The sequence below is a fragment of the Pyricularia oryzae genome, chromosome 5 (assembly GCF_000002495.2).
Source record: "Pyricularia oryzae 70-15 chromosome 5, whole genome shotgun sequence".
Classification (NCBI taxonomy): Eukaryota; Fungi; Ascomycota; class Sordariomycetes; order Magnaporthales; family Pyriculariaceae; genus Pyricularia; species Pyricularia oryzae.
This window is the reverse complement of record NC_017852.1, coordinates 1,794,340-1,817,851: the sequence shown is the minus strand read 5'-3', so window position 1 is coordinate 1,817,851 and position 23,512 is coordinate 1,794,340. Positions and strand designations below refer to the sequence as shown.

Here is a 23,512-nt window from a genome sequence, read left to right as displayed (position 1 = left end):
GCATGCGCGTGGCCGTTTCTGCGCCCTTTGTAAAACTTCAAGTACAAAACTCCATAGTGCGATGCAGAATATTGTCAAGCCAAAAGCCCAAAGCAGAATGTCGTAATCTTCGTCACTTCCTCCATCGTGATCCCGTCGAAAACAGCTGGCGCTAGCTCGTTACAAAACCCGCGAGGCTAGCATGGTTGGTTGAGTCGACGGCGATGAGACCGTTTAAAAGCGGTGGGAAATTTACAGGAGGGCGGCGAAGCCGACGATACCGGCGAGAGCAGCACCCGAGAGGGCGAGCTTGTCGGCAGCGGCGGTGGGGACAGAGGGAGGCTTGGAGACGGTGGCGGAGCCAGTGCCGACGGGGACGGGGACAACGGGAACGGAGCCGGTCTTGGTGGGGACAGCCGGGGGAGGGACGGCGGCGGTGCCGTTGCAGGTCTTGCAGTCGACGACCTTGGAGGTGTAGACGGGCTTGGTGACGGTGCAGCCAGAAGCGCAGTCGGTGATGGTCAGGGTGGTGGCCTGGAGGGTGTTTGGTTAGCAAGGTGTCATGTTTATATGATCGTGGGTCAGGGATCGCGGGCCTTGTAGATCCCGTCGCATTCCCCTTGACTTCCGATCTGAGGCAAATGGAGCACAGTTACAACATACCGAGGTGACGGTGTAGGTCTTGCCGCCGGCGGTGATCTCAGTGGCCACAGGGCAGAAGGTGGTGTAGGCAGTGACGACCTCGGTGACGTAGGTCTGGGTGCCGTTGTTGAAGGCGTGGGCCGAAACGCCGGCAGCGGCGAAGGCAAGGACAGCGGCGACGGAGAACTGCATTTTGACTGATTTAGGGTCGTTTAAAGGAGTGAATTAAAAACTCTTAAAAAGGAGCTTGGAGGATTAGAGTCTAAAAGACTGTTGGTTTGTTTGGTTCGTGGATAACGAGTGAAATTGACTAAAAAGTCAGGGTGTATTAGGCTTCGAACGAGCGTGTGTGGGTGAGGAGAGAAAGGAGGGAGAGAAAGAAGAGCGGAGGTGAGCGACCAATTTCTTATATGCAAAAACAGAGTCAATCTAGTTAATTCCCACCCACTTGCTACCACCCGGGGCGAGGTGTCAATCGTCAGCTTAGACCCATGAAAAATGGGCGACCAGGGGTGGACCGTGAATGAATGGGCTGGCTGGCTTGACGGGTGTTCGTCGGTTGACACCCACCGTGGGCCGGACGCGATGCCTACAGTAACCCAGCATCTGGTAGTGTGCGGTGGTGGTAGGGGGGGGGGGGGGGGGGCGGGTTTGTCGACCGACAAGGGTCCAACGCCCAGAGGCCGACCGAATAGAGGCGCGCGCCACCCGCACGCAAAGTAAAGCAAGTTTGTGGGCACAGAAAAAAAGAGCCCCCCAAGACCCAAGAAACACTGTGACCTGGACCCGGCGGGATGTCATCTCAGGACCCAGTTTCCCCTGGTGGGCTTGAGGAGACTCATCTCGGGCAGGCGTCAAATCATGAAGCTGAGCCCTGGGCTAATCCTCCCCCAGTAGGGCGTTTTCTGGGCGGGCGGCTTCGGTAAAGCGTTAAAGATTTGTTTAACTTGAAAGGGTGTGTGTGTGATGGGGTGAGATGTGGTGGATTTCGACACGCCTCACTTGCAATCTGCAATTTGCTCCTGATTTTCTCTTTTCTTTTTATTGCTTCTTCTTTTATCGTTTTATTTCTTGAGCAGATCGAAAAGCATTGACCAACAACCTCTAGGTAAGGGTCGGGCGCTTCCGACTGGGCTACACCGGCGACCAGCTTACCATACCTAGTAAGCTAGGTACCTATTGCCTACTTGAGGCACCGAACCGATTGTTGTGTGAGTCGCGCTTTTGTCAGGTGAACATCTTGAACTGCAGTTCCTGTTGCGACTGTACCGCCTTTCAGTCTCTCCAAAAGCCAGTTCGCATTGCAGTTCAAGGGCTTGGATGACACCTCTGGCCTGCTGACGAAAAAGTATCCAGTGGCTTTTTCAGCCAACCAGGACGGTTGCCCAGGCGGCAAGCAGCCTCAATGCGTTTCCTACTGATGTTCGCTGCAGGTACCAGCCAAAACAGGCAGGGGTATCGATGCGATTTCCCACCGCCCAGCTCTTTGCTGGTCTGCACTAAGCTGCAGTTCCAGGATGCTATGGGTTGACAAAGTGGGTGTGGTGGGTCCACTCCGGAAATGAGCTTACCGGGGTTGGGCGCCTCTTCTCTCCTCTCCTCTCCTTCGCGCGAAGCCCAGGGAGCCTAGATTTTTGTGAGCAAAACTTAAACCACCGAACAATAGAAAGAAAGAAAAAAAAAGCCACGGCGAACATTTGTGTGCTTTCTCCTTGACGCTAGTGATCTGGGGCTGGGGGGCTGTGTTCTTGTCTTGAATTTCTTGTCTTTTTGTTTCCTTTTTCTGATCTGTCAATGACATAATTTCTTGTGTCGCCAATAAGGTACGCCTCTGATTCACTTGTGGACAAAGACCGTTGGTTGATGGGCCCCAAGGGTCTCCTTCCGGTTCCCAATAAGGTCCTTAATGGAACCTCAGCTCAGGGGTTATGGTGGGGGCTGGAGTCTTCTTATTGGCTTGGTCCGCAGGTGATGATTTCCGGGAAGCAATCAGCCACAGGAACAGTGCAGGCCCATTTTTTACGATGATTTGGTGTTGAAGAGGACGAGCGAGCTGTCGATATTTCCTTGTGATTTCACATCGCATACGTACTGTAGGGAACCGCAGCTGCAAATTGCCAAAAGCACAAGCCACGGTAGACGGGCTTTTTTTTGTCGCTTCAAGGCTTGTCTTCTCGGCCTATTCTCCTATTGTCCCCTGAATTACCTCCTTTTTTTCCCTCCCTCTCTCATCACGAATGCCAGCCATTTCCCTTTTTTGGTACAAGGTTGGTCGGGGGGTGATAATCAAGTCTCGGTATTGGCTTGTACGAAGTATGTACAGTACCGGTATGTATCCTTGGTTGAAACTCTCCTGATCATTCATCTCCCGGGGCTATTCTCCTCCGCAATTACTCCGTACTGTAGTTGATGTTCTGGAACCTTGCCGCCGCCGGCCGAGTTCCACAAGGCTCCCGGGTTCGTTGACTTGGCGTGAAGGCAAATCAAGCCATGGAGAGATGGCTGGCAAGATTGGATAGATTTAGATCGGGTGGTCGCTGGACCATTTCGTCCGTTGTGCGGATACAGGCGAAGAAGCATTGTACAGTGCTGTACCTACACCAATGATGGATGCCCCAAGGCTTGGAAGCACAAGTATCATATCAAAATTGACGTGGCCAAGAGAGATATTGAGCTTGGGTAATTTCTCGCTCGTATCCTCTCATGGACAATTTCCATGCCGAGTCAACTTGGGATGACAGGGTCCACTGCAAGGGAGGGCCGGTAGGCGAACAAAAGTTGCAAACAACAACGACAAGATCTCGGCAGGGGTCTTGGCTGGTCAATTTGCCTTGGTTTGTTCAAGCGGTCAACGGGCAAACGGGCAAACAGGCAAGACGGGAAATTTCTTTCCTTTACTTTGTCTGTAACTCGGTGCATGCTTCTATTTCTTGACAAGTAATTATTTAATTAACCTTCACATGCTAGTTCGATCGGTTTGCCACTGAAACGTTGCGTAAGGAACAAGCCGGATCGTCGGCCAAGGGGAGTAACATAGTGACAAGTGACTTGTGTTCTTGATGGCAAACTTCAAGGCCCGACGGTGACAGATTCAGCAATGTAACATTGACAGTTATTTTAACAGTAAATAGATACGTACGATAATCTTTGAAACCTCAGATCATACACATCTAACACGATATTAACAAGTGGTCCATAATGCATTTGCTTGAGAGAGAAAAAAAAAAAAAAAAGGTTGGACGTTGGATTGACAATGATATATTATTGCTGTTTTTTCTGGCTTTATATCAGCTTTGCGGCCACCTTTGTTGCGGGAATCGCCTTACGTTTATTTATTTAATTTTTTTTTTTCGTTTTTTTTTTTCGACCTCGCTTATACGTACCTAACCCACCTGCTTGACGGGGCGACATTGATTGGGCATGGCGCTGGAAACGCACCCCGAGGAAAAAAAGACGGCGATAACCTGAAGTTACCTCTTGAATCGTAATGTACGTGCGTACATAGCTATATAGGCGACGACGAAATTACAGTACAACTGGCGTCCCATATCTGCCCCATAAGAAATACAACTATTGGGATTACTGCGATAAGCTATCATCTGTCATTTGCGTAGAGGTGATGGACAAGTAGCCGTCGGGTTAATCAAATCTTGCTCGTGACGGAGTGAGTTGTGATGGTGATGTAGTAGTTGTGCTATTTGTTCTCTCTCTCTGTTCTTTTTTTTGTCAAATCCTCCAATTTCCACCATCACATCAAGTATGCAAGGTTCTTATTTTGTCCCTCTTTTTATCCCTCACTTGAAATTTAGCCGCCCGCAGCTTTTTACCCGGAAAAATAAGCCGTCGTCCCGCGCAACCCAGCCGATCGCGCGTTTTTTGTTTGCTTTGCTTTTTTTTCTTTGATTTCATTTCGTTTCTCTGACGCGACTTTGGGATGATGCGTGCTTGGACGAACGTTTGTTGTTCCACACCAAGAAAATCTTCAGTGCATCTCTCTAGCACTTGGACCTTGTGATCACCCCATCCAAGAAACAGAGTCGGTGTATGGGGGAAAAAAGACGTTGCGATGCGCACGGCCTGAACAGATTCCCATCTCTTGCAAGTTGCGCGACGTCGCGTGGTGGGGGATCGTCAGTCGTAGCCTATCGCTCCTTGCCTGGCTTGTTTCTATGGAGGTTACCCCCGGGTGTCAATTAAAAATTCCATGCAACACTGTTTTGCGAGGTAAAAAAGTAGCCGTAGGTAGGCTTAAACCCGGCACAAGTCCTCTCTTAATTGTTATGCTATGTCCTTGAACTTTGTGGGGAGGAAAACTAGACATTATCTGCGCTCTTAAGTTGCTGTCAAGGCGCGCTTCCGACCTGGTTGTTCCCGAAAGCACCGCTTGCAAGCTATCTTTAGTTGGTGGTCCACGCTGAAAGCAAGCTCAAAACACGATGTTTAGCCCGCCCTTGGCTTTGACGACAGCTTGATTTGTGTGGCGTACGGTCTGCTTGGAGGCTGCATGTTATGTCTATCATTACCCAGTCGGTTATACATTGATATTTTTTGCAACACTGGAAGCATGAGTTTATGAAACGGATTCGCATAGTTCTAGAACCAAGTAGTTCTAGTCTAGCATCTCGTGTTCACCTATGTTAGCAGATTCTTTTCATTCCATCCAATGAAGCTTACTGAATTGTTATTATTGATTTATAACTGCGCCCAAGATAAATGGACCATTGGCACGTCTATTTGCAGGCTTGTAAACGCCTCTCTACCCTAACAATGTCAACCTTAAACGGACCCTTCCGGCGACAATAAATAGCATACGGCTAAGCTTTTCCACTGCAAATTGGCACTTCCGTAGCTTCCGGTATGTCATTGATGCTTCTTTATATACTTGGTGCTTGGAATGCTGCTACCATCTTTAGCCGGCAAGATGGTATTTTCAGCGTTGCCAGGCTTGCCCGAGCGTTGTATTTAATATGTTATTTTATCAAGTATAGCTTCTCAGCTAGACTTGGTGCGATATCTAATTCGGGCACACAAAATCTCCGACATATTAAAGATGCGAAAGTTCTCCGGTGAAGCCAGATAGGAACACCGGCCAAAAATGCCTTGCTCTGTTTTTAGATACAGTTCATGATTTTTTTCCTGATCATGGTTTGCGATATCCTGAGCGATACGGGTGCGGCTATCAGCGATGGGCTGAAAGGTCGAGATTGGATGGTGGATTTCTATAAAGGATAAGATAAGTATGGATAGAAAGTCGAGAGAAAAGCCGCCATCTCAGATGAACCCTTAAATGTTGAGGTTAAAGCAACGACTGCAACAAGATCGGGAGCTGTTTGGACATGACGAACCTTGAAGTTGATTGGGAATCGGACCCAAATATCGGATCCATCACCAAAAGAGAACAAGCGGGGACGTGAATGGAATATTGTAGATGTACGTCATTTGTAAGCGCACTATAGAGACACACAAAACCAGTGGAAATCTGACCTCATTGGCACGGTAATTAGCATCGGGTAATTCTGATCGCGAAACGAAACATAGATTCTTCATCTTTGCGGTCAAAGAATAGTAGCAAATCAACAAGGTTCCAAAAAATGCCCGAAACGATGAAAGCAGTCGGTAAGTCCCAAAGCCAAGCCAGGCCCTCATCCCGATCACTTACATCAGTCGGGTTACAGCCCCGCTGACCGCAATTCGCACTCCCCTCCCAAAGATGTCCGCGGCGGCGCCGGTCCCGCATCCGCCCTGTTCATCAACGCCGAGACCCCGAGGCCGACCCCAGGCGCGGGCCAGGTCCTGGTCAAAGTCTCGGCCTTTGGGCTGAACCGGATGGACCTCCTGCAGCGCGAGGGCAAGTACCCGCTCCCTCCGCAGGCGCCCAAGACGCTCGGCGTCGAGTTCAGCGGCGTGATCGAATCATTGGGCGACTTTTCTGCTTCGGCGTCCACCGACGCAGACGGCATCCCCTTCAAAAAGGGCGACGCCGTCTTTGGCCTGGCCTACGGCGACGCCTACGCAGAGTACATCGCCGTGAGCGCCCGCATGCTCATGCACAAGCCCGCCGGGCTGACCCACGAGCAGGCCGCCGGCATCCCCGAGACCTTCATCACGGCGACGCAGGCGCTGCACCTCGTGGGCGGGTTCGCCAAGGGCGACAGGGTGCTGTGGCACGCGGGGGCGTCGGGCGTGTCCATCGCCGGTGCGCAGCTGGCGCGGCGGGCCGGAGCCGGAGCCGTCTTCAGCACGGCCGGGTCCGATGACAAGTGTGCATTCCTGCGGGAGGAGCTGGGGGTCGACGGCGCCTTCAACTACAAGACGCAGGACTGGGCCGAAGAGGTGCGCCGCGCCACGGGCGGGCGGGGGGTCGATCTGATTGTGGACTTTGTCGGCGCCGACTACTTTTCCAAGAACATGGACGCGGCCGCGCAGGAGGGCAGGATCGTCTGCCTCGGCCTGCTGAGCGGCGCCGTCGTCAAGGAGGTCAACGTCGCCCAGCTCCTGTTCAAGCGTCTGCGCATCGAGGGGAGCACCCTCCGGGCCCGCGACGAGGAGTACCAGGGGATGCTGCGCGATAGGCTGGAGGAGTGTCTGCCACAGTTTGAGACTGGTGAGCTCAAGGTGTTTGTGGACAAGGTCCTTTCATGGGAGCAGATTCAGGAGGCCCATGAGCTGCTGGAAAAGAATGTGACCAGGGGTAAAATAATCTGTACTATTCCTTAAATTATCGATAGTATTCTGGACAACATGCTTGAGCGTTTACAATGCTAAAGACCGACTTGGCCAAGCATCTACCTTTCGAATTTGTTTACCCTAGGCGTTCGAGTTTGAAGGGGTGCGTACCATTATCCGAAGCGAGATATTTAAAGATAAAAAAGACATGGCCTCGATCCATGTGTTATTACCTACGAGCCAGAGTGAGCAGAGTTTTTACGAGTCCAAGCAAGGGTCAAGATACGGGAGATGGTCATTTGCAATAAGGAAGTAGACACAAGTCGGAACATGATTTTCAACATTGTCCGTATCATTCAAAAATACGACATTATCGACCACCCCAGAACAGCCTCCAACTCAGACCTGACCTCGGCAGCGCCCGAGAACCCAGCACGGCCCGCTACCTCAGCCCTCCTCCCTGAAGCCAGCTCGGCCCAGCGCGCAAGCAGGCTCCCGTCAACCACCGCCCTGCCCACCGAAATGTCCACCGCCGCAACCTGGTTCCTCGTCGAGGTCGGTGGCAGCCGGTACGCCTTGGGGTTCAGCGCAGCGTGGTGCGGTACTGAAGCCATCAGATTCGACGCGAGGGCCGACAGGCGCGTGTATGTGCTCTGTGAGAGCGGCTGCACCGCGGCTAAGACGCCCGTTGGCGATGCCATCAGGATGTGTTGCCGCTCCGCATCCGAAGAAGGCTGATTTGTCGACGGGCGGGGGTCTGTGGTGGGCAATAACAGCGACTTCTGGGGGTGGTGAGCGCCGGTGCTAAAGGTCGTGCGATTGAGTAGCAGGTGACCTTGGAGTGATTTCGGATCTGTAGTCCATGTTAGCATACTTGTTGTTGAACAAGAGAGACAAAAAGAGCTGGGTATAGGCCCAAGTCAACTTACGTTCGGGATCGAATTGCAGCACATGCAGGTTTCCATCAGAATCAGCTGCCACGATCAGCAGGTCCTTGCCATCAGGAAGCAGATCCACGTTCATGCATTCGAGGTTGGTGCTGCTCTTGCCAAAGAGCATCATCTTGTACGGCCCCTCAGTGTAGCCGCAGAACCAGACTCCCTTGAAGGCATCTGCCATCACGCAGAGACCCGTTCCGGCCAACTCCTTGACGCATGTGACGTAGCAGTTCATATCCATGAAAGCAACCGGCGGCAGTTTCCCGTCCTCTTGTAGACCCCTGACGAGCGTCTTCTGCCCTTGCGCGACCATCATTAAGCCCTGGGTCCCAATCTCCGAAAGTGACGTGACTGCGCCACGCGGAATCTCCTCTTTTGCGACCTGTTTTAGTTTCTTGTCCGTCTCGGGCCGTCCTTTCTGGGGAACAACACTCGCCAGGTCAAACACATATATTCCGCCGCGGACTGGTAGATCCTCGCCTTTGCACATCGCGGTCCCGACTGTGATGAGTTGCCTCCGTTCGTTAGTCGACTGGCTGACCTCGAGGTTCAGCGAGCGGATACACATGGCGACCTCGTGTTGTTCAAATTCCTCAGTCCAGATGTCACTCCAATTGATAGGGTTGATAACCTTGAGCACACTCCGCTCCACCATGGGCTTGAAACTAATATTCTCCTTTGCCCACTCGCAATGATAGTCGTCGTCCTTTGGTAGCTCAAAAGGCTCCCAGTAGCTGCAAGTCAAGACATAGACACCCGTAGGTGAGTGGTATGCGATCCCGTCGGCATCAATGCCAAGTGGGACCTTCTTGACAGAAAGTCCAAGCTCAGAGAAGCTGGTGTCTTTCGGAATCTGAGCAACGCGCGCCACACCTGCTGAGTCGGCATAGATGAAACCGCGTTCGCATCCTTCCGTGTGGAACGAGCTCATAGCCCGGACACCAGAGCCTCGTAAGCCGATAACCTTCGGAGTTGCTTTGGCAGACTTGATGAGGAAGCTAGGAGAATGGCCAGGCATGAAAACAGCGCTGTAGCCGGCAATATTGGCGCAAGCCCTGAGAGGCATGTTGCGCGACATGAGTGGTGGATCTTCCGAGTTTGTCGCCTCTGGTGCCTTGGCAACAGCGGGATTGGGTAGCTTCCGGAGTCGAAGGATCTTGGTCAGGCTCTGGGAGTCCTCGGCAATCCTGTACGGCTCGTATATTGTCAAGTCGTGGTTCGAATGGCGAAGGATAACGTGTGGGGACTTGAAAACAGTATCGCCCAGGTCCGTCACAAGAATTTCGCTGATCGTTTCCCTGGCCATTCCTTTCCTTGCACTGTAGTCCGCAGAGAGATAAGGAGGGACGTAGCAAAGACCCTCGGCAACATACACCGGCCTCGAGATATCCGGAAGCGCGTATATCTGGTAGTGGGTCAGCCAGCCATATCAGCCATGCTACTTTTGACAGGCTACAATGCTCAACTTACATAAAGGGCGCCAGCAGCGCTCAAAAGAAACATCATGATGGTCGGAGTCGATTTCGGACTCTTGGCAGTTTGCTGTGTAGCCGCAAAGGCACCTTTCGAGTCAGCATAGAGGCAACCTGTGGACCATTTGGTTGATGATATGATCTTGTCTTCTTTCTCAATCTCCTCAATCTCGCTATCCTCGTTGACGTGAGCTATAAAGGCGCTCGAGTCATCCCGAATGATGAGTAGATACGGGTCTGCTATGCTGGCACTTGTTGCGCGAGGCTCATGGCCGGTTTCTTCGTCCAGCATAGGTATGATCTGGGTAAGCCCCAAGTCTTTACCATTCGATAGTTAGTTGACGTTCACACCTCAATGTCATCTTCTAAATCTTTCAACTCGACGCATCACACTCACCCCCATCGTAACATCTGACCTCAGACTTGAGGACCTGGATAATCTTGGTGTGATCCCCCATGGTTCCAGCCTCAATGGTGAAGCCGGCTGCGGGTTCAAATTCGGTACCGCTGAGGGTCTCAAAACCTGCTGCGGTAAGAGCGTAGACATCCGATGTTTCAAAACCATCATCGTCCTCCTTGGCCACTATCATGTACTGATCATATTGTGCGGAGAGGATGGACTCAGTGGCCGCAGCGGTCTTTGGGTTCTTATTGCTTGCTTGTAGTGGCTTTGGGAGCGGCTTTTGTGTAGACAGGGTCCATAGACCTCTTGCCTCTGGAAACTCGAATCGCCCGATACTAACTGGGGTCATCTCTCTGTTTATGATAGCAAGAGATGATGCCTTATCCCTGCCAACTACGGCGACAAGTTGCAACTCACTCTGCACAGCTGCAGGGTCTTTCGTGTTGCGCTCAGCGTCCGTGGGTGGCGGAGGTTTGCCGAATGTCACGTCTCGGATCGGTGCAATGCTCACCATCAGGTCATGGACCCTGAAAATGAGATCGTCCGTTTTGGTTTCGCCCGTGGAGGCGCTAGTGGTAGCCTTTGTCTTTTCTGTGTCGGCATATAAATCATCGTCGTCGTCTTCGTCATCCTCAAGGTCGTCATAATCAATATCCAGGTCGAGGTCGGGGTCCTGTATTTTCGGTTTCCGTTTGGAAACTTGGTTGTGTTTCCTGTTCCAGCCAAACACAACCGAGTCTCCTCGATCGCTTCCGGCAAACAGAGCATTCCTACCCAGCCTAGTGAGGCACGACACAGAGGTCTGCAACAGCTGGCCACCGGCCTCAGGGGCAACCATCTTGATTTTCAAGCCGGAGACGGTTCTTCCGTCGATGTGAAACACTAGGGTCGCCAGCCTTCCATCGTTGAGAACAATTATGAATTGTCCATCCTCGGCAGAGAGAACATTGATCATGCAACCCTCAAGTCGCAGGCCGAGGTCTGATTGATCAGCCAGACTAAAGGATGTGCACGACTTGGTCATTGGGTTGACAGCTACGCCATTGGCCTTTCCTGACTGGTCGATATGTATGAGCTCGTTGGATCCCACCAGGAGCGCACCACCAACGGGTGCCGGGAGAGCAATGACACGGGTGAGGTCCTTGGGAAGTCCTCCCACTGAGAGAATGGTGGTGGAGGCCTTTTGTTGGAGATCGAGTGTGAAAACGGTGTAAGTTAGGTGGTCTTTCCGAGCCAGATAAGTTGAGGGCGTGATGTTGGAAGAGAGGATGCCAAAAGTAGGCTCGCGATATTCGTATAAAAAGGCGAGATGCACGGGGTGAAGGAGAGCAGGATCAAGATTTGGCAGGCGAAGTACAAATGACGGTGTATATGGTGTATCTTCTACTACGTTGTCTGTAGTTCCATTTGTAGCAGCCGTTGCTGGCTTTTCCTGCGCCGGGCGGGGGCCGTCCAGCTCTTCGTCCCAGTCGTCCATGCCAATGTCTCCATCAGCTTGCTTGAAGGGTATGATGGCCAGACTCCTTGCGCCAAACTTTAGGGCAGCACACCTGCTCCCTGGATCTGCAACAAGAAAGTTGACATAGTCGCTAAGCGGGGCTGCCCACGGACTACTTTGAAGCTCATTTTGTTCATAGTAGTGTATGGATATCGTCTCCAGTGACCGCCGGTCTGGATCCCACTCGACAAGACTGAGCTTGGCATCCTTGAAGGCAATCAACAGAAAGTCGCCTCCACTACTGCTACTGCCTGCACCATTGCCATTGCTGGTCTTTGTAGCATTCGCCTTGACCCTGGCCAAGCCCGTGATGGTACCAGAGAGCGGGAACTCGGCGACGAGAACAAGCTTGGTGTGGTTGCGATCGGATCGTATTATAGCTGCATCACCACCGAGAAATGAAGCCTCAAGACCCTCGTCATCGTTGAGCTTGGTGTCATAGTTATGTGTGGCCTTGGCAGACTGAGAAGTACCGTCGAGCTCGGCGGGGACGAGTCTGGTTGCGAATATCTGCAGCAGCGACGACTTTGCGACAACGAGGTTGTTCGATTTGGGCGAAGTGAAGGGTAGTGTCAGCGAGTGCGTGACGGCGGACGGCGGCGTCAGCTCCGTATAGCACTGCATGACTGGATTGGCGCTCGCATTGACCCAGCCGGTTGAGGTTTTGCTGGTTGTTGCTTGTTCTGCGACTTTGAATTATTCTATTCCAATTCAGTCGCGTCTCCTCCGAAGCCGTCGTTCTGTCGCGCTGCCCGTTTGAGCTTGGGGTGGAGTTTAGCTCAGTGCCCCACATTCATTACAGCTCCACCACCTGGCCAATCATATCTCGTATAAGACCTGGCGTGCACACGAGGTGCCTGTACAAGTAGTACAAGCCGTAATTATTTCATGCTAGTACAAGGCCTGCCCTTGAAAAGCGCCAAGGACTAACTCAAGAAGTACCCAAGCTTGCTAAGGTACCTCTCAGTGTTAGCAACTCGCAAACACATCATTGCGTCACAGACTCGAGCGCTTGCATGTAGGCCACGGCGCTACCTACCATCATCGTGATCCAACACTCGTTTTCTCACTGTTTACGTTACTTCTTTTCAGGTTGAGCAACTTTTAACAATCCTTCCTACCCAACGTCCAATCCATGCACTAGACTTGGTTGCACTTTTGAGCGTCGGCCGCGTCACCAAGATTCTCGCTGTCAAACAAACGCTCCCTTCGGTTCGATCGACTTTCAACATTAATCGGCATTGCCTCCAAGAAATAAGCTCGCGAGCTTTGATAACCTACGTCGCGACCAACCGGTTTATGTACGGATGGGAAAAACCAACAATTTCTTCACCCAACTAAGACCGCTCCGTAACTTTCTCATACTGTCTCGACTTAAATAACCCGACGCGCAGCCCTATCTGCCGTCTTATTCAGCAACCAAGATGGCACCCTATCTTCAGACCAGCTTGATCTGGATTGCATACGCCGTAGCTGTCGGCCTGGCGCTCTTCGCTGCCATCGTCACCACCTTCACATGGCAGAAGCCACGCGAACGATCTGCAGTTGTCAATACAGTTGCAGTGGTCAGCTTGACATCTCTACTGGCCACCGTTCTGCTCCTTCCTGTCGATATCGCGCTCGTATCCTCGACCGGCTCCGTGCACCTCGGTGTCAACAAAGAATGGGCAACGCCAGAGCACGTGGCTGGAATGCTACGCACTCTCCAGATTGTGTATTATTCGCTCTATAGCCTTGACGCCCTGCTTTGTCTAATCGTTATCCCCTTCGCGTATTTCTGGTACGAGGAATATGACGAAGTCGAGGAGGAGGAAGGGACTCGCAGCACCGGGGCCAAGCTCTGGGGGGCTTTCAAGTATACTTCGGGCTTCATAATCCTGGTGCTCATTCTCTTTTTCGTGGGCTTCTTTGTACCAGCCGCCGGCAATCAGAAAGGTGGACACTTGGATCTGGACTATTTCAAGCGGCTGCTGGCTGCGAACAAGGGAGAGAAGGCTTTGACCTTTGCCGTTGGCTTGCTCGTGTGCCTGGGTACTTTGCTCTATGTTCTGTACACCAGCTCAGGCCTGGCCTTGCTGCCAATCTCATTCATCAAATCCGCGCCATCCATCTCGGCACCGCAGTTGTCCGAAACTACAGCTTCTGCCCTTGAGAGAAATCGCGAGCGTCAGCGGCAGCTTGAACTTCGCAATGGAGGGAACCACGATGAAATGCCCAGCAAGGACAGGCGCGAGCTTGAATCTCTGGTGCGAGAGGAACGCACTCTTGTGCGCCGTGCGCGACTGGCCGCGGAGGCTCAGGGTGAGGGGCGCAGTTGGGTGTATAGGACATGGACCAAGATCTGCGCCGTCTTTCGACCTCTAAAGTTGGTCGGCGGTATCCTTCTGCTGCTCGTCTCGGTCATTGTTTGGGTGTCGATGCTTATCACGACAATCGACAAGGCTTCCAACTCGCTCTGTAAAGGTCACTGTGGTTACATCCTCGGGCAGATCAAGATCTTCCAGCCTGTCAACTGGCTCTTCCTCCAGGCAGCGAAGGCGTTCCCTGTGGATTATATCATCATGGCATTTTTGGTGCTCTTCTTTTTCAGCAGCTCCATCTCAGGCCTTGCAACAGTCGGCATTCGATTCCTCTGGGTCCAAATCTTCCAGATCAGGCGTGGTAGGACAGCGCCGCAGGCCATCCTAATTGCTACGGTTATGATGGCCCTCATAATACTGGGCATCAACTACTCCATTGCGATGATGGCTGCCCCTCAGTACTCGATCTATGGCACGCAGACTTTCTGCACCGCAGAGCCAACCGCTCACGGCAAGCAGCCCGACTGCTCGGAGCACCCAGAGATGGTAAGGCCGTGCTCTGAGGGGTTCAAGCAACCTCTGGCCAAGGATATCTGCACACCATCGGTCATGTCGACCTTCCTCAACCGTGTCACGCTGAACTGGCCGGTTTTTGGTGCCGTTGACTTTTGGGCGCAGGTTGCTTTCCTGGCAGTCTTCCTCATTGTTCTTGTCACCTCGCTATTCCGGACGCCTAAGCTCAACATGAGCGAGTTGGACGAGGAGGCTGAGGCCGACGAGGAGGAGGGTCTGCTTGCAAGCACTGGTCGGAGGTTCGGTGCGACATGGCAGGACATCACTGGCAGGTCTGGCCAGGCCTCAAACCAGGAAAATGGTGATAACTAGTCAAACACCTGAAGTGATCTTGAGGGATTTTCTACTCATACCATCAGGAAATTTTAAACGTGGGATTGAGTCGCGAAGCACGGCAAGACTGTATGACATTTTGGAATGTGACTTGATGGATATTGCTCTTTCTCTTATGATTTCCACCAGCGTCTTTCCCCTATTAATAATCTGTTCATTGGAGGAGTAGAGGATGGTACTCCGATAACGCCTCTCAATACCCCTGTCAGTTCTTAAGTTTTCTGTTTTGGCATTCAAGGAAAGGCTGGGAAACGGGGCGTACAGAACCAGGATTTTTTCATTTAGCAAATGTATTCTCGATGCTGGGTTTAGGGATGGGAGCCATCCTCTTGTGTAAATTTTATTGGCTATTTTTTTTTGCGCGCAATGAAATTGATTTGTGATGGTAAACAAGTCATAAACAGCTAGGCCGCAGGCAGCGCTCGTCTCCTTCTCCTCTCCTTGATAAAAAACCAGCGCTTATGACTACCATCAAAGGCAGCCTCCGGGCCAAGGTGCATGTCCCACCAGCAACCATCGCAGTAGACATCCCCATCGCAGCCGTCGCAGATGCTGGTGGCGTCCTCGAGACAGATGAGGCACCAGCCTTCCTCGTCTTCGTCGGTGTAACCCCCTGTGCTCTTTACCCTGGACTCGTTGTTGTTGTTGTTGGCGGCTGGTTGGAATGAGGGCACCGAGGGGAGGGCGAGGCCGCCGTCGCCACCGCTCCCGGAGCCGCCAAGACCTCTGAGCGCTGCGAGCCTGCGGCTGATGTCGGATTCGAAATCGTCGCCTGTTGTCACAGGGGTAGCCGTCGTAGTGGTGGTTGGTGCTGGGCCCGGCAGGGAGTTGGGCACTGCAGGCAGTGACAGGGATTCTTTAGCAGCTGTTGGTGCGTCGTCCAATGGAGAAGCCTGTCTGTCGTCGGGCCGCCTTGCATCCTGCTCATGTGACGTGGATAAACTCCGCTGCGACGAAAGCGGCCTTTGCTCCTCGCTGTTTTCGCCCAGTGGTGTAGAAATCTCCCTGTCGAATTTGGCTTCGTCAAATGCCTGTGAGACAATATTTTCCGCCTCGGCCTGGTTCCTCTTGTCATCCTCCGAGTCATCACCAGCACTGCCAACCTGTACATCAAGCCGCCTTGGTGCTTGGTGTGCTCCTGGCGAAGGGCTCGGCGGTAACGCAGAACCGCCTTTTCCGATACGCGCCAGGACAGCTGCTATGCGCTTGGCGTCGTCCTCGGCGTGACCTTCGCCGTCAGCAGGCTTCGACGGTGGCTGCTGATTCGATACCTCATCGTTACCCTCTTCGAGGTCCAGCTCAAGGTCTTCTAAGTAGTCTTCGAGCGTCCCGTCGTCCCCAAGGTCAGACATGAAACCATCATCATCCTCCTCCTCCTCATCCTCCCCTGGTTCCGTCCCTGCTGCGACTGGAGCAGAACCCAGAGGTAGGGGCGATCCCGCCGTCAACGAGCTGGTATGCTTTCCAACTTGGCTCTCTGCGGTGCTACCCGAAGTCTTCAAGACGGCAGATGATGAACTGCCATCAGAAGACTGGTTGCGCAGGGCGCGAAGCCTGTCGGATAGGACATCCTGCCTGGGATCGGCGAGCGGTAATGTACGTGTCACTATTGGTCTGGAGGATTTTATATTTTATTTCTTTAGCCTCCGTAAGACCCCCGGTGATAAGTCGGATCATTGTGACGATGAATTAAAGACGCGAGTGGAAAAGAAAACTGGGATGTGGAATAAAGAGTCAGATTTACTTTGGCGCAAAATTCTGGGTGCCCGAGCCTGGCTTGAGTGCATTTAAGCGGTCCAGTAGATCGCGTTCTGAATTGCCGCCGTTGTTGGAAGCCATGATGACTGATTTGTAACGGGACACCGTATCAGAAGAGGTCTAGCACGAGTAATTATGGTGTCTATGTTCAGTCGATAAAGCGGGTGTACAGCACACTGTCAGCTTTGGCTTTGACCAGCTTTCAAATATTATGGAACCCGGTTGCAAAAGTGCAACATCCAGGTCTACAAAGTTCAGTATACCAAGGTATGCCAAGGCGATATTGAGGACGGCTGTGTGGGGTTATCGAGGCTCTCGGTGCTATACTGCGTAGAAGAAGGCTTGGAAGCTTTCGCTTACTTTTCGCTACAGTGTTTGTCCGAAGTTTAAAGTGGCTGGTACTGGTCACGCGCTTTTGCATGGAATGGATTTTTACTACTGGTAGTGAGAGCGTTGTGCTTGCACTGCCACACAAGACACCACGCTAAGATCCTGCAGTGCTCGGTGCCGGTTGACTTTCTCCACAAGGACCCACCAATACCCGACAAGCCGATAGATAGCTCATTCATTGCCATCGCATGTTCATTTGTGCCTGAACGATGAAAGGATGTTGATTAAATGTTTGCTGGGTAGGGCCAGAAATCTCGCTGTGAGCGTCAGCATATTAATTAATCGACGTACCAAGCAAAGACAAGTTTGGAATATCAGAGGCACAGCAGTCTCAAAGAAGAAGAAAGACATAGCGCATATTCAAGCAGCAAGTGCATTGGTGCTTACCGACTGACCCTACACGTACTGAGCATCTGAGATGCGTTTTCAGAGTTTAATGGCTGTTGGTTTGTTAGGTGGAGCTGCACTACTACGTAGGACAGTCATGTGGAGGTTTGTCCCTGAACACAGCCTCTGGCCTCTGCACGCCAACCAATTTCCAAGCACCCCAAGCTGTTTCCGAGCCCTCCGCTGATGAAGGCGATTTTGGGTACTTTTGAGAGAAGCAGTGGCGCGCGTGTGGTCGCACTAATCTCGTCCTCCCAGACATCATTGGAAATACCAGTAGTAACAAATTTACAATCAGATGTTACCCTCTGTGGATCGACCCCGGGACCTTTCGGTCATCGCTGTATTGGGACTGGCGACAAGTGACATCAGACGTCCGGGGTTCCCACTGTCGCCACCCGCTTGCGGATCTGGGGGGAAAAAGGGACCAACTGGTCGCACATGTTGATGTCAATGATGTTTTTTTGCGTCACCCCACAAATGAGCAAACAACCAGTTTTACTCTGCAGTACAACAATGGTGCCATTCATTTACAATTTACCCTTTGGTGGCGGGTTCTAGGCTGCAGCTTAGCAATTAGGTATTTTTTACACATGCGGCGACAGGGTTAAATAAGCCTAAATGTATAGTGTCATAGGGCTGTAGACTGGATTCCACAGGCGGATTTCGCAGGCACAGCCCCCCCAACGTACAGACCGGACGCAGTGGAAAATTGTGATTTGCCAGGAGCTCCTCCCTCCCTTCCCCAGCCTGTTGCTTTTTGTGCAAGCCAAAATCAGATAAAGACCACAGGGGTCCCGCTGCACTTAGCTTTCTTCATTTCAAGGGTCCATTCTTGTTAATTTCCAACCTACAAACCTACAACTACAGAACCGGGCAACTACCTAATTACATATCAAAACTTTTTAATTGCGGTCGATCGACAGAAGCGGACCGATTTCAAAGAAAAGAGACATCACATAAAAGAAACAGCAAAAATAATGAAACCATCAACACTTCTTTTCTTCGTCACCTGTTTGACGGGCCCGGCGGTAGACGCCGCAGCCATCTCGGAGAAGGAGACGACGCATATTCGATACTCACAGTTTCCCTCTTACGAAAAGTGCGACACATCCGAGGCGCACGATTTGTGGAAGCGTAAGGGTGGTGGCCGAGGCGGAGGTTCAAGCGGAGGGTAGGTTTTTGCTGCTTTTTTTTTCTCTCACACACACACACTCTCTCTTTCTCTTGTTTGCTCCACAGTTGCGTATCTTGTTGTTTTGCCCTCGAAAGCACACCACTTCGAACTTCTTGAGCAAGCCCGACACCAGTGGGACGCCTTGGTGCCAACCCCAGTCTTGGCCTCTGCCCCTCACGACAAATTTCCGACCTCGCCTTTCTTTTACCGTCTCATCAGGACCAGACTGCCTGATTTCCATGCTTCATCTCTATTCACGACAACACGCATTGTTTCATTTTCATCTTCTGACGCCTGATGCTGGCAATAGAGGCCGTAGCAGTGGTCGTACCGGTGGTAGTTCTGGTAGCACTGGAGGCCGCAGTTCATCATCCCCTTCTACGTACGTTTTCTTTTTTTTTCTTTTCTTTGCTCTCTTAGCGTCTGGCACAGGTGTACTCTGAAGAACTTGTTTGAATCAAAGACTGACTGTATTGAATAGCGGCGGCGGCACTGGTAGCGGCGCACGTTCGCCTACATCAAATAGCGGAGGCGTATCCTCCGGTGGCTCCGGCCCTAAGCCAGCATACGGCGGAGGCTCCGTATATGCCGGTGGAGCCAGGAGGCCTTACCAGTCAGGATCCCGTATAGGCGCCATTACGCCCTTCCTCTTGGTTGGTGCAGTGGCACTCGCCTTCTGGCCCTGGAGCTATGCCCACGGCGCCTACATGTACCCCTACCACAACCCTTACCACTACTACAACGCGAGCAGCCAGCGCAACGAGACTCGGAATGTGCTATGTGGCTGCCAGGAGTACGAGGTGTGCGGTTGCGACGAGGAGAACAACGGCACTGTCAAGGAGCTGGTTGGCGACGGGTCCTACGACAAGATGGACAAGAGCGTAGTCAACGTCGCCGACGTCAACGGCACGCAAACGATTGTCATCGACGGATCACTGCCGAATGGCACGACTGCGGATTCAGCGGCCGCACAACTGTTGTTGACACACGCCAGTTGGTGGCCTGTGGTCGCTACCGTTGCAGCGATTGTCATCTGGGTATAAACGCAACATATTTGTCCAATGCGGCATGCTGGGCCTCTTTCAGTGTATTCTTTTGTTTTCGCTTCTCTGTTAATATTGACCCATGATGGGCCCAACCTTTGTATATATGACGACTTCATGCACGTATATACCCACTGTCACATTATTATTCCGATAATGTATATGGGCTTTTACGCCGTTATCAACCGTTCTTTGTGATTGTCGTTTAGCTTGGTTTTTGACATTTATTTTATTTAGAGCCTGTTGCTCATGCTCACGAATCTATGAACCCGGTTTAGGTTCGGCTTGTTGGGCTGTACTATTCTAGCAGTCGACCATAGTAGAGCTTGGGCTGGCTTTCAAATCATGAAATCGGTTGTTACATGCGTCCCAGACTTTTCCATCAGGGTTTGGATAATAAGAGCGTTGCTACCCTAACCGAGCAAAAACTTCCCCTGGATCGCACCTCAAAAGACTGGCTGAAGTTCCTGATAACGTTGGATCGTCGTGGCTGCGTTTCAATACGAACTGCTAGTATAGACCCAGCATCAGTACGGATCAGAGTAGAAGATGGCTGGCTGATAGTTCAAATGATGTCACACAGACACGGTAAAAAAAGCTCAAAATGGCCTAGCGCTATCATATCTCTGTCGACGCAATATAAATCGTGTGCAAAGGAATGAGCCACGAGCTAGACAACACAACAATATTAACAACTAGCCACGATATATCGCCCCGACTAGTGTAAGCCAAGCTTACTTGGATTAGAGCAGACGTACATACAATATGACGGTAAAGTAAAAAAAATTAGAACTATCACCTCGCATTTCTGCTAGGAACGGATTGATGCTTGCTGAAAGCCACGTACAATTACACCGCGAAGCAGGGGATTTGCCATTTGAACACGATTTTACTGCTCATGTGGACTTTTGTAAAATACGATTAGTATCATCATTGAGAGAAACTAGAACCTGCGGGTGATACAGGCCAATGGACTCATTTCATCCTTGTTGGCCCTCACAGGCTAGAGTTTCGAGCCCAATGCCACAATTCTTGGCTTCATTTCATCCTCCACCCCTTATTATTCAAGCTTCAAACAGCGACAGAATGATAGCTACACTGCGCCCTGCACAGAGCACGAAAACAAGGATGACATGTTGGATCAAGGAGCTTAGAATTAGTTATGGGCTGGTCCGTCAGACCCAGACTCGTCATTAATCTTCAATGTTTAGGTAATTCGAGATGGTAAGCAGATGGATGAAAGTGGGAAAAATAAATGATAGCCCTTTGGTATAGCCCGTACACCCCGTGTATGCAACCTGTTTCCCCCCAAAAACTCCCAAACTCCCAAAATGAATAGAAACCAAGAGACTTTCCCGCCCCGCTCGATGGTGGGAATAATATGCCAAAATCGTAAAACCATTAGGGAAAAAAGCAACTTCGAAAGAAAATCCACCATGATGACAACCAATCAACGCCACAGCCGTCCTCACGCAGCCAAGGGGCTGAATATATAATAAGTGTCAAAGAACTCGCACATGGCCCCGGCGACGTCGACCTCGTTCCCCTCTAGCGCAAAGTGGCCGGCGTCTATCCACCGAATCTCCATGTCCCTCACGTCCCTCCTGAAGGCAACCGCGCCGTCGGGGGTGTAGATGGGATCGTGACGGCCCCAGACGGCCAGCACGGGCACGACGGACTGGGCCAGGTACCGCTGAAAGGCCGGGTAGAGCTCGACGTTGGAGCGGTAGTCGTGGAACAGGTCCAGCTGCACCTCCTTGATGCCGGGCCTGTCGAGCAGGGTCTGGTCCAGATCGCAGGGCTCGAGCGACACCCTCCGCGCCAGCGAGGGGCTGCCCTGCGTGTACCGCCACCTGGTGGCCGGGTACTCGACCAGGCAGCGCAGGGCGTCGCGGGCGGGCGGGCAGTGCGACGGCGTGGGCTGGGCCCAGTAGGCCTCGAAGGGAGCCCAAAAGGGCCGCGCGAGCCCTTCGCGGTAGAGGTTGCCGTTCTGGGTGACGAGGGCGGCGAGCGCGTCGGGCCGGCGCAGGGCGAAGCGCAGGCCGACGGGGGCGCCGAGGTCGCAGACGTAGAGGGCGAAGCGGCGCAGGTGCAGGGCGTCCACAAAGGCCTCGAAGGTGGCGGCCAGGTTTTGAAAGGTGTAGTGGTAGCCGCGAGCCGGGTCGACGTCGGTGAAGCCGAAGCCGGGCAGGTCGGGAGCAAAGACTCGGTAGCCGGCGAGGGCGAGGTGGGGTATCAGGTTGCGAAACATAAAGGACGAGCTGGGGAAGCCGTGCAGCAGCACAATGGTGGGTGCCGTGGGCGATTCGGGCCCGGCGTGGCGGAAAAAGACCGTGACGCCGTCTGCCGTCATGGTGGACTGGTGTACCGCTGGTAATTGTCTTGATTCTGGTATCGATTCCATGTTGGACGATTTCCGGCCGAGCTCCTCCTGGATCAGCTGTGCACCCAACTCTTCGATCGTGCTGTTGTAAGCGCCCGTAAACCATCTGGGGTCGTCGGGTGTTGGCAGCTTTGCCGCCTGCTCCGTGTTCATTTCTGGGGCGTGTAAGGGAGTTAACTGTGTAGGTAGGTAGGTAGGTATATAGTCAAGGGGGTAATGGTTTCCACATAGAATCTCAGCCGAACTAAAATCAGTCATGCAAAGACTGGAAAATATAACCTTTTGGGCTTTTACAAATAAATGGTGTTTGCTCAAAGACTTTGTCAAGACCAAGCTCATACTTCAAAAAAGTGTCCTTTAGGTGTGGGATGTTTTTGTTTTGCCCCCGATCACTAAAATTATGAGAGCCCTTGGGGCCCTCCTTGACACCCCCGCTTACCGGTTATGACCCAAAAGGGAATATATGATCGAGGACGAATGACAAAGTAGCGAAAAGAGAGTTGAATCAAGGGAGATGGTAGGAGAAAAATAGAAGAATTTAGTAATGGATAGCCTTAGTCGGCATCAGCGGAAACCTGCAGCCAACACCGATGCCGCTTCTTCTTGGCTCTCAGCCCAGTGTCTCCCCGGGGGGCGCAAGGAATGTGAAGAAAACAGACGCCGACTTGATTGTAAAAAAAGAGTATTTCCGTTGTTACTCGCCTCTATACTCCACCCCCAGTTTTAATTTTTTAAAGGGGAGATTAGGTGCTGGATTCAGCCGACACCGAACCAGAGTCCGCAGTTGATCAAAAAAAAAAAAAAAAAAAAAAAAAACAAGTCTAGTCTAGTTACTTTCTTTTTTTCTTGAAAGCCCCAATATGACAAAAAGAAAGAGATCTGGCAGGTTGAATGGGTACTGGGTCAAAAAAAAGGTGTATACCAAAAGACTTCCCAAGGCGGTCCATGACAAGAGGGAAACAAAAAAAGAACAGAAAAGCAAGCGCCCACCGAACCCGCCGCCGAGACTTCCCGTATGCAGCAGCCCCGGCAGACAACCCGTCTGACAATACCACCTGATAAATGAATAACCGCGTGTTTTCTCAGGCAAGGTTGGGTTTTAATTTTCCTCTCGGATCCCGGCCTGACATCTGTTGACGTATCTCGGGTTTCCCGGGGGCCTAGTTCGGATATGATCCTGCAGTTTGGAGGGTTTTTCTTTTTTTTTACATGTAGAAGCCTCAACCCACAACACGAGCAATCAGAGTTTCTGAGGAAACATTCCATTCAACAAAAATGTGGGCTCACTGTACATTAGTTGACTGGGTTTTTCTCTTTTTATTTCTTTTTTCTTACGATTTACCCCTTATTGCAACCCAAGACTGTACCCATAAGTCATGCCGCGGAGACATCCGCCAATCTAGAGTTGCTGCAAAATGCTTTCTCTTTTGCAAGGAAAAAAAAAATCGGCCAACTATGGATAAGTGGGAGGGGAAAGGGGAGGAAACAAAAAGATGACGACTAACAATTTGCCTCCCCCCCCCTTTTTGTCGGGCGGAAGCAAAAAAAAAAAAAAAAAAAAACGCAAAAT

General features: G+C 51.7%; 8 protein-coding genes across 9 annotated transcripts; 4 read left to right on the top strand and 4 right to left on the bottom strand.

The window, feature by feature from the left end:
* Positions 1-231: 231 nt before the first annotated feature.
* MGG_00737 (uncharacterized protein) lies at positions 232-813 on the bottom strand (the record flags this gene model as incomplete). Its single annotated transcript, XM_003718216.1, has 2 exons — positions 232-513; positions 643-813. The coding sequence occupies 2 exons, from the start codon at positions 811-813 to the stop codon at positions 232-234; spliced, it is 453 nt and encodes a 150-aa protein (XP_003718264.1).
* A 306-nt stretch (positions 814-1,119) lies between these two features.
* MGG_17380 (uncharacterized protein) lies at positions 1,120-2,042 on the top strand (the record flags this gene model as incomplete). Its single annotated transcript, XM_003718215.1, has 3 exons — positions 1,120-1,270; positions 1,794-1,832; positions 1,990-2,042. The coding sequence occupies 3 exons, from the start codon at positions 1,120-1,122 to the stop codon at positions 2,040-2,042; spliced, it is 243 nt and encodes an 80-aa protein (XP_003718263.1).
* Positions 2,043-6,076: 4,034 nt separating this feature from the next.
* On the top strand, positions 6,077-7,525 carry MGG_00738 (zinc-binding alcohol dehydrogenase domain-containing protein 2). The gene is made up of 2 exons (XM_003718214.1): positions 6,077-6,237; positions 6,332-7,525. The coding sequence occupies exons 1-2, from the start codon at positions 6,213-6,215 to the stop codon at positions 7,336-7,338; spliced, it is 1,032 nt and encodes a 343-aa protein (XP_003718262.1). The 5' UTR covers positions 6,077-6,212; the 3' UTR covers positions 7,339-7,525.
* A 38-nt stretch (positions 7,526-7,563) lies between these two features.
* Positions 7,564-12,344, bottom strand: MGG_00739 (cft-1). The gene is made up of 4 exons (XM_003718213.1): positions 10,095-12,344; positions 9,696-10,015; positions 8,217-9,630; positions 7,564-8,140 (listed from the first exon to the last, which is right to left on the bottom strand). Exons 1-4 carry the CDS (start codon positions 12,220-12,222, stop codon positions 7,644-7,646), a joined length of 4,359 nt encoding a protein of 1,452 aa, XP_003718261.1. The 5' UTR covers positions 12,223-12,344; the 3' UTR covers positions 7,564-7,643.
* Positions 12,345-12,499: 155 nt separating this feature from the next.
* MGG_00740 (lysosomal cobalamin transporter) lies at positions 12,500-15,220 on the top strand. The gene has a single exon (XM_003718212.1). The coding sequence runs from the start codon at positions 13,023-13,025 to the stop codon at positions 14,781-14,783; it is 1,761 nt and encodes a 586-aa protein (XP_003718260.1). The 5' UTR covers positions 12,500-13,022; the 3' UTR covers positions 14,784-15,220.
* On the bottom strand, positions 15,209-16,643 carry MGG_00741 (uncharacterized protein; the record flags this gene model as incomplete). Its single annotated transcript, XM_003718211.1, has 2 exons — positions 15,209-16,379; positions 16,549-16,643. The coding sequence occupies 2 exons, from the start codon at positions 16,641-16,643 to the stop codon at positions 15,209-15,211; spliced, it is 1,266 nt and encodes a 421-aa protein (XP_003718259.1).
* Positions 16,644-18,103: 1,460 nt separating this feature from the next.
* Positions 18,104-19,737, top strand: MGG_00742. 2 transcript variants are annotated; one of them, XM_003718210.1, is made up of 3 exons: positions 18,104-18,513; positions 18,827-18,898; positions 18,998-19,737. In XM_003718210.1, exons 1-3 carry the CDS (start codon positions 18,320-18,322, stop codon positions 19,557-19,559), a joined length of 828 nt encoding a protein of 275 aa, XP_003718258.1. In that variant the 5' UTR covers positions 18,104-18,319; the 3' UTR covers positions 19,560-19,737. The 2 variants fall into 2 exon arrangements, with proteins under 2 accessions (XP_003718258.1, XP_003718257.1); XM_003718209.1 differs by lacking the exon at positions 18,827-18,898.
* A 960-nt stretch (positions 19,738-20,697) lies between these two features.
* MGG_00743 (twin-arginine translocation pathway signal) lies at positions 20,698-22,634 on the bottom strand. Its single transcript, XM_003718208.1, has one exon. The coding sequence runs from the start codon at positions 22,279-22,281 to the stop codon at positions 21,028-21,030; it is 1,254 nt and encodes a 417-aa protein (XP_003718256.1). The 5' UTR covers positions 22,282-22,634; the 3' UTR covers positions 20,698-21,027.
* Positions 22,635-23,512: the final 878 nt, after the last annotated feature.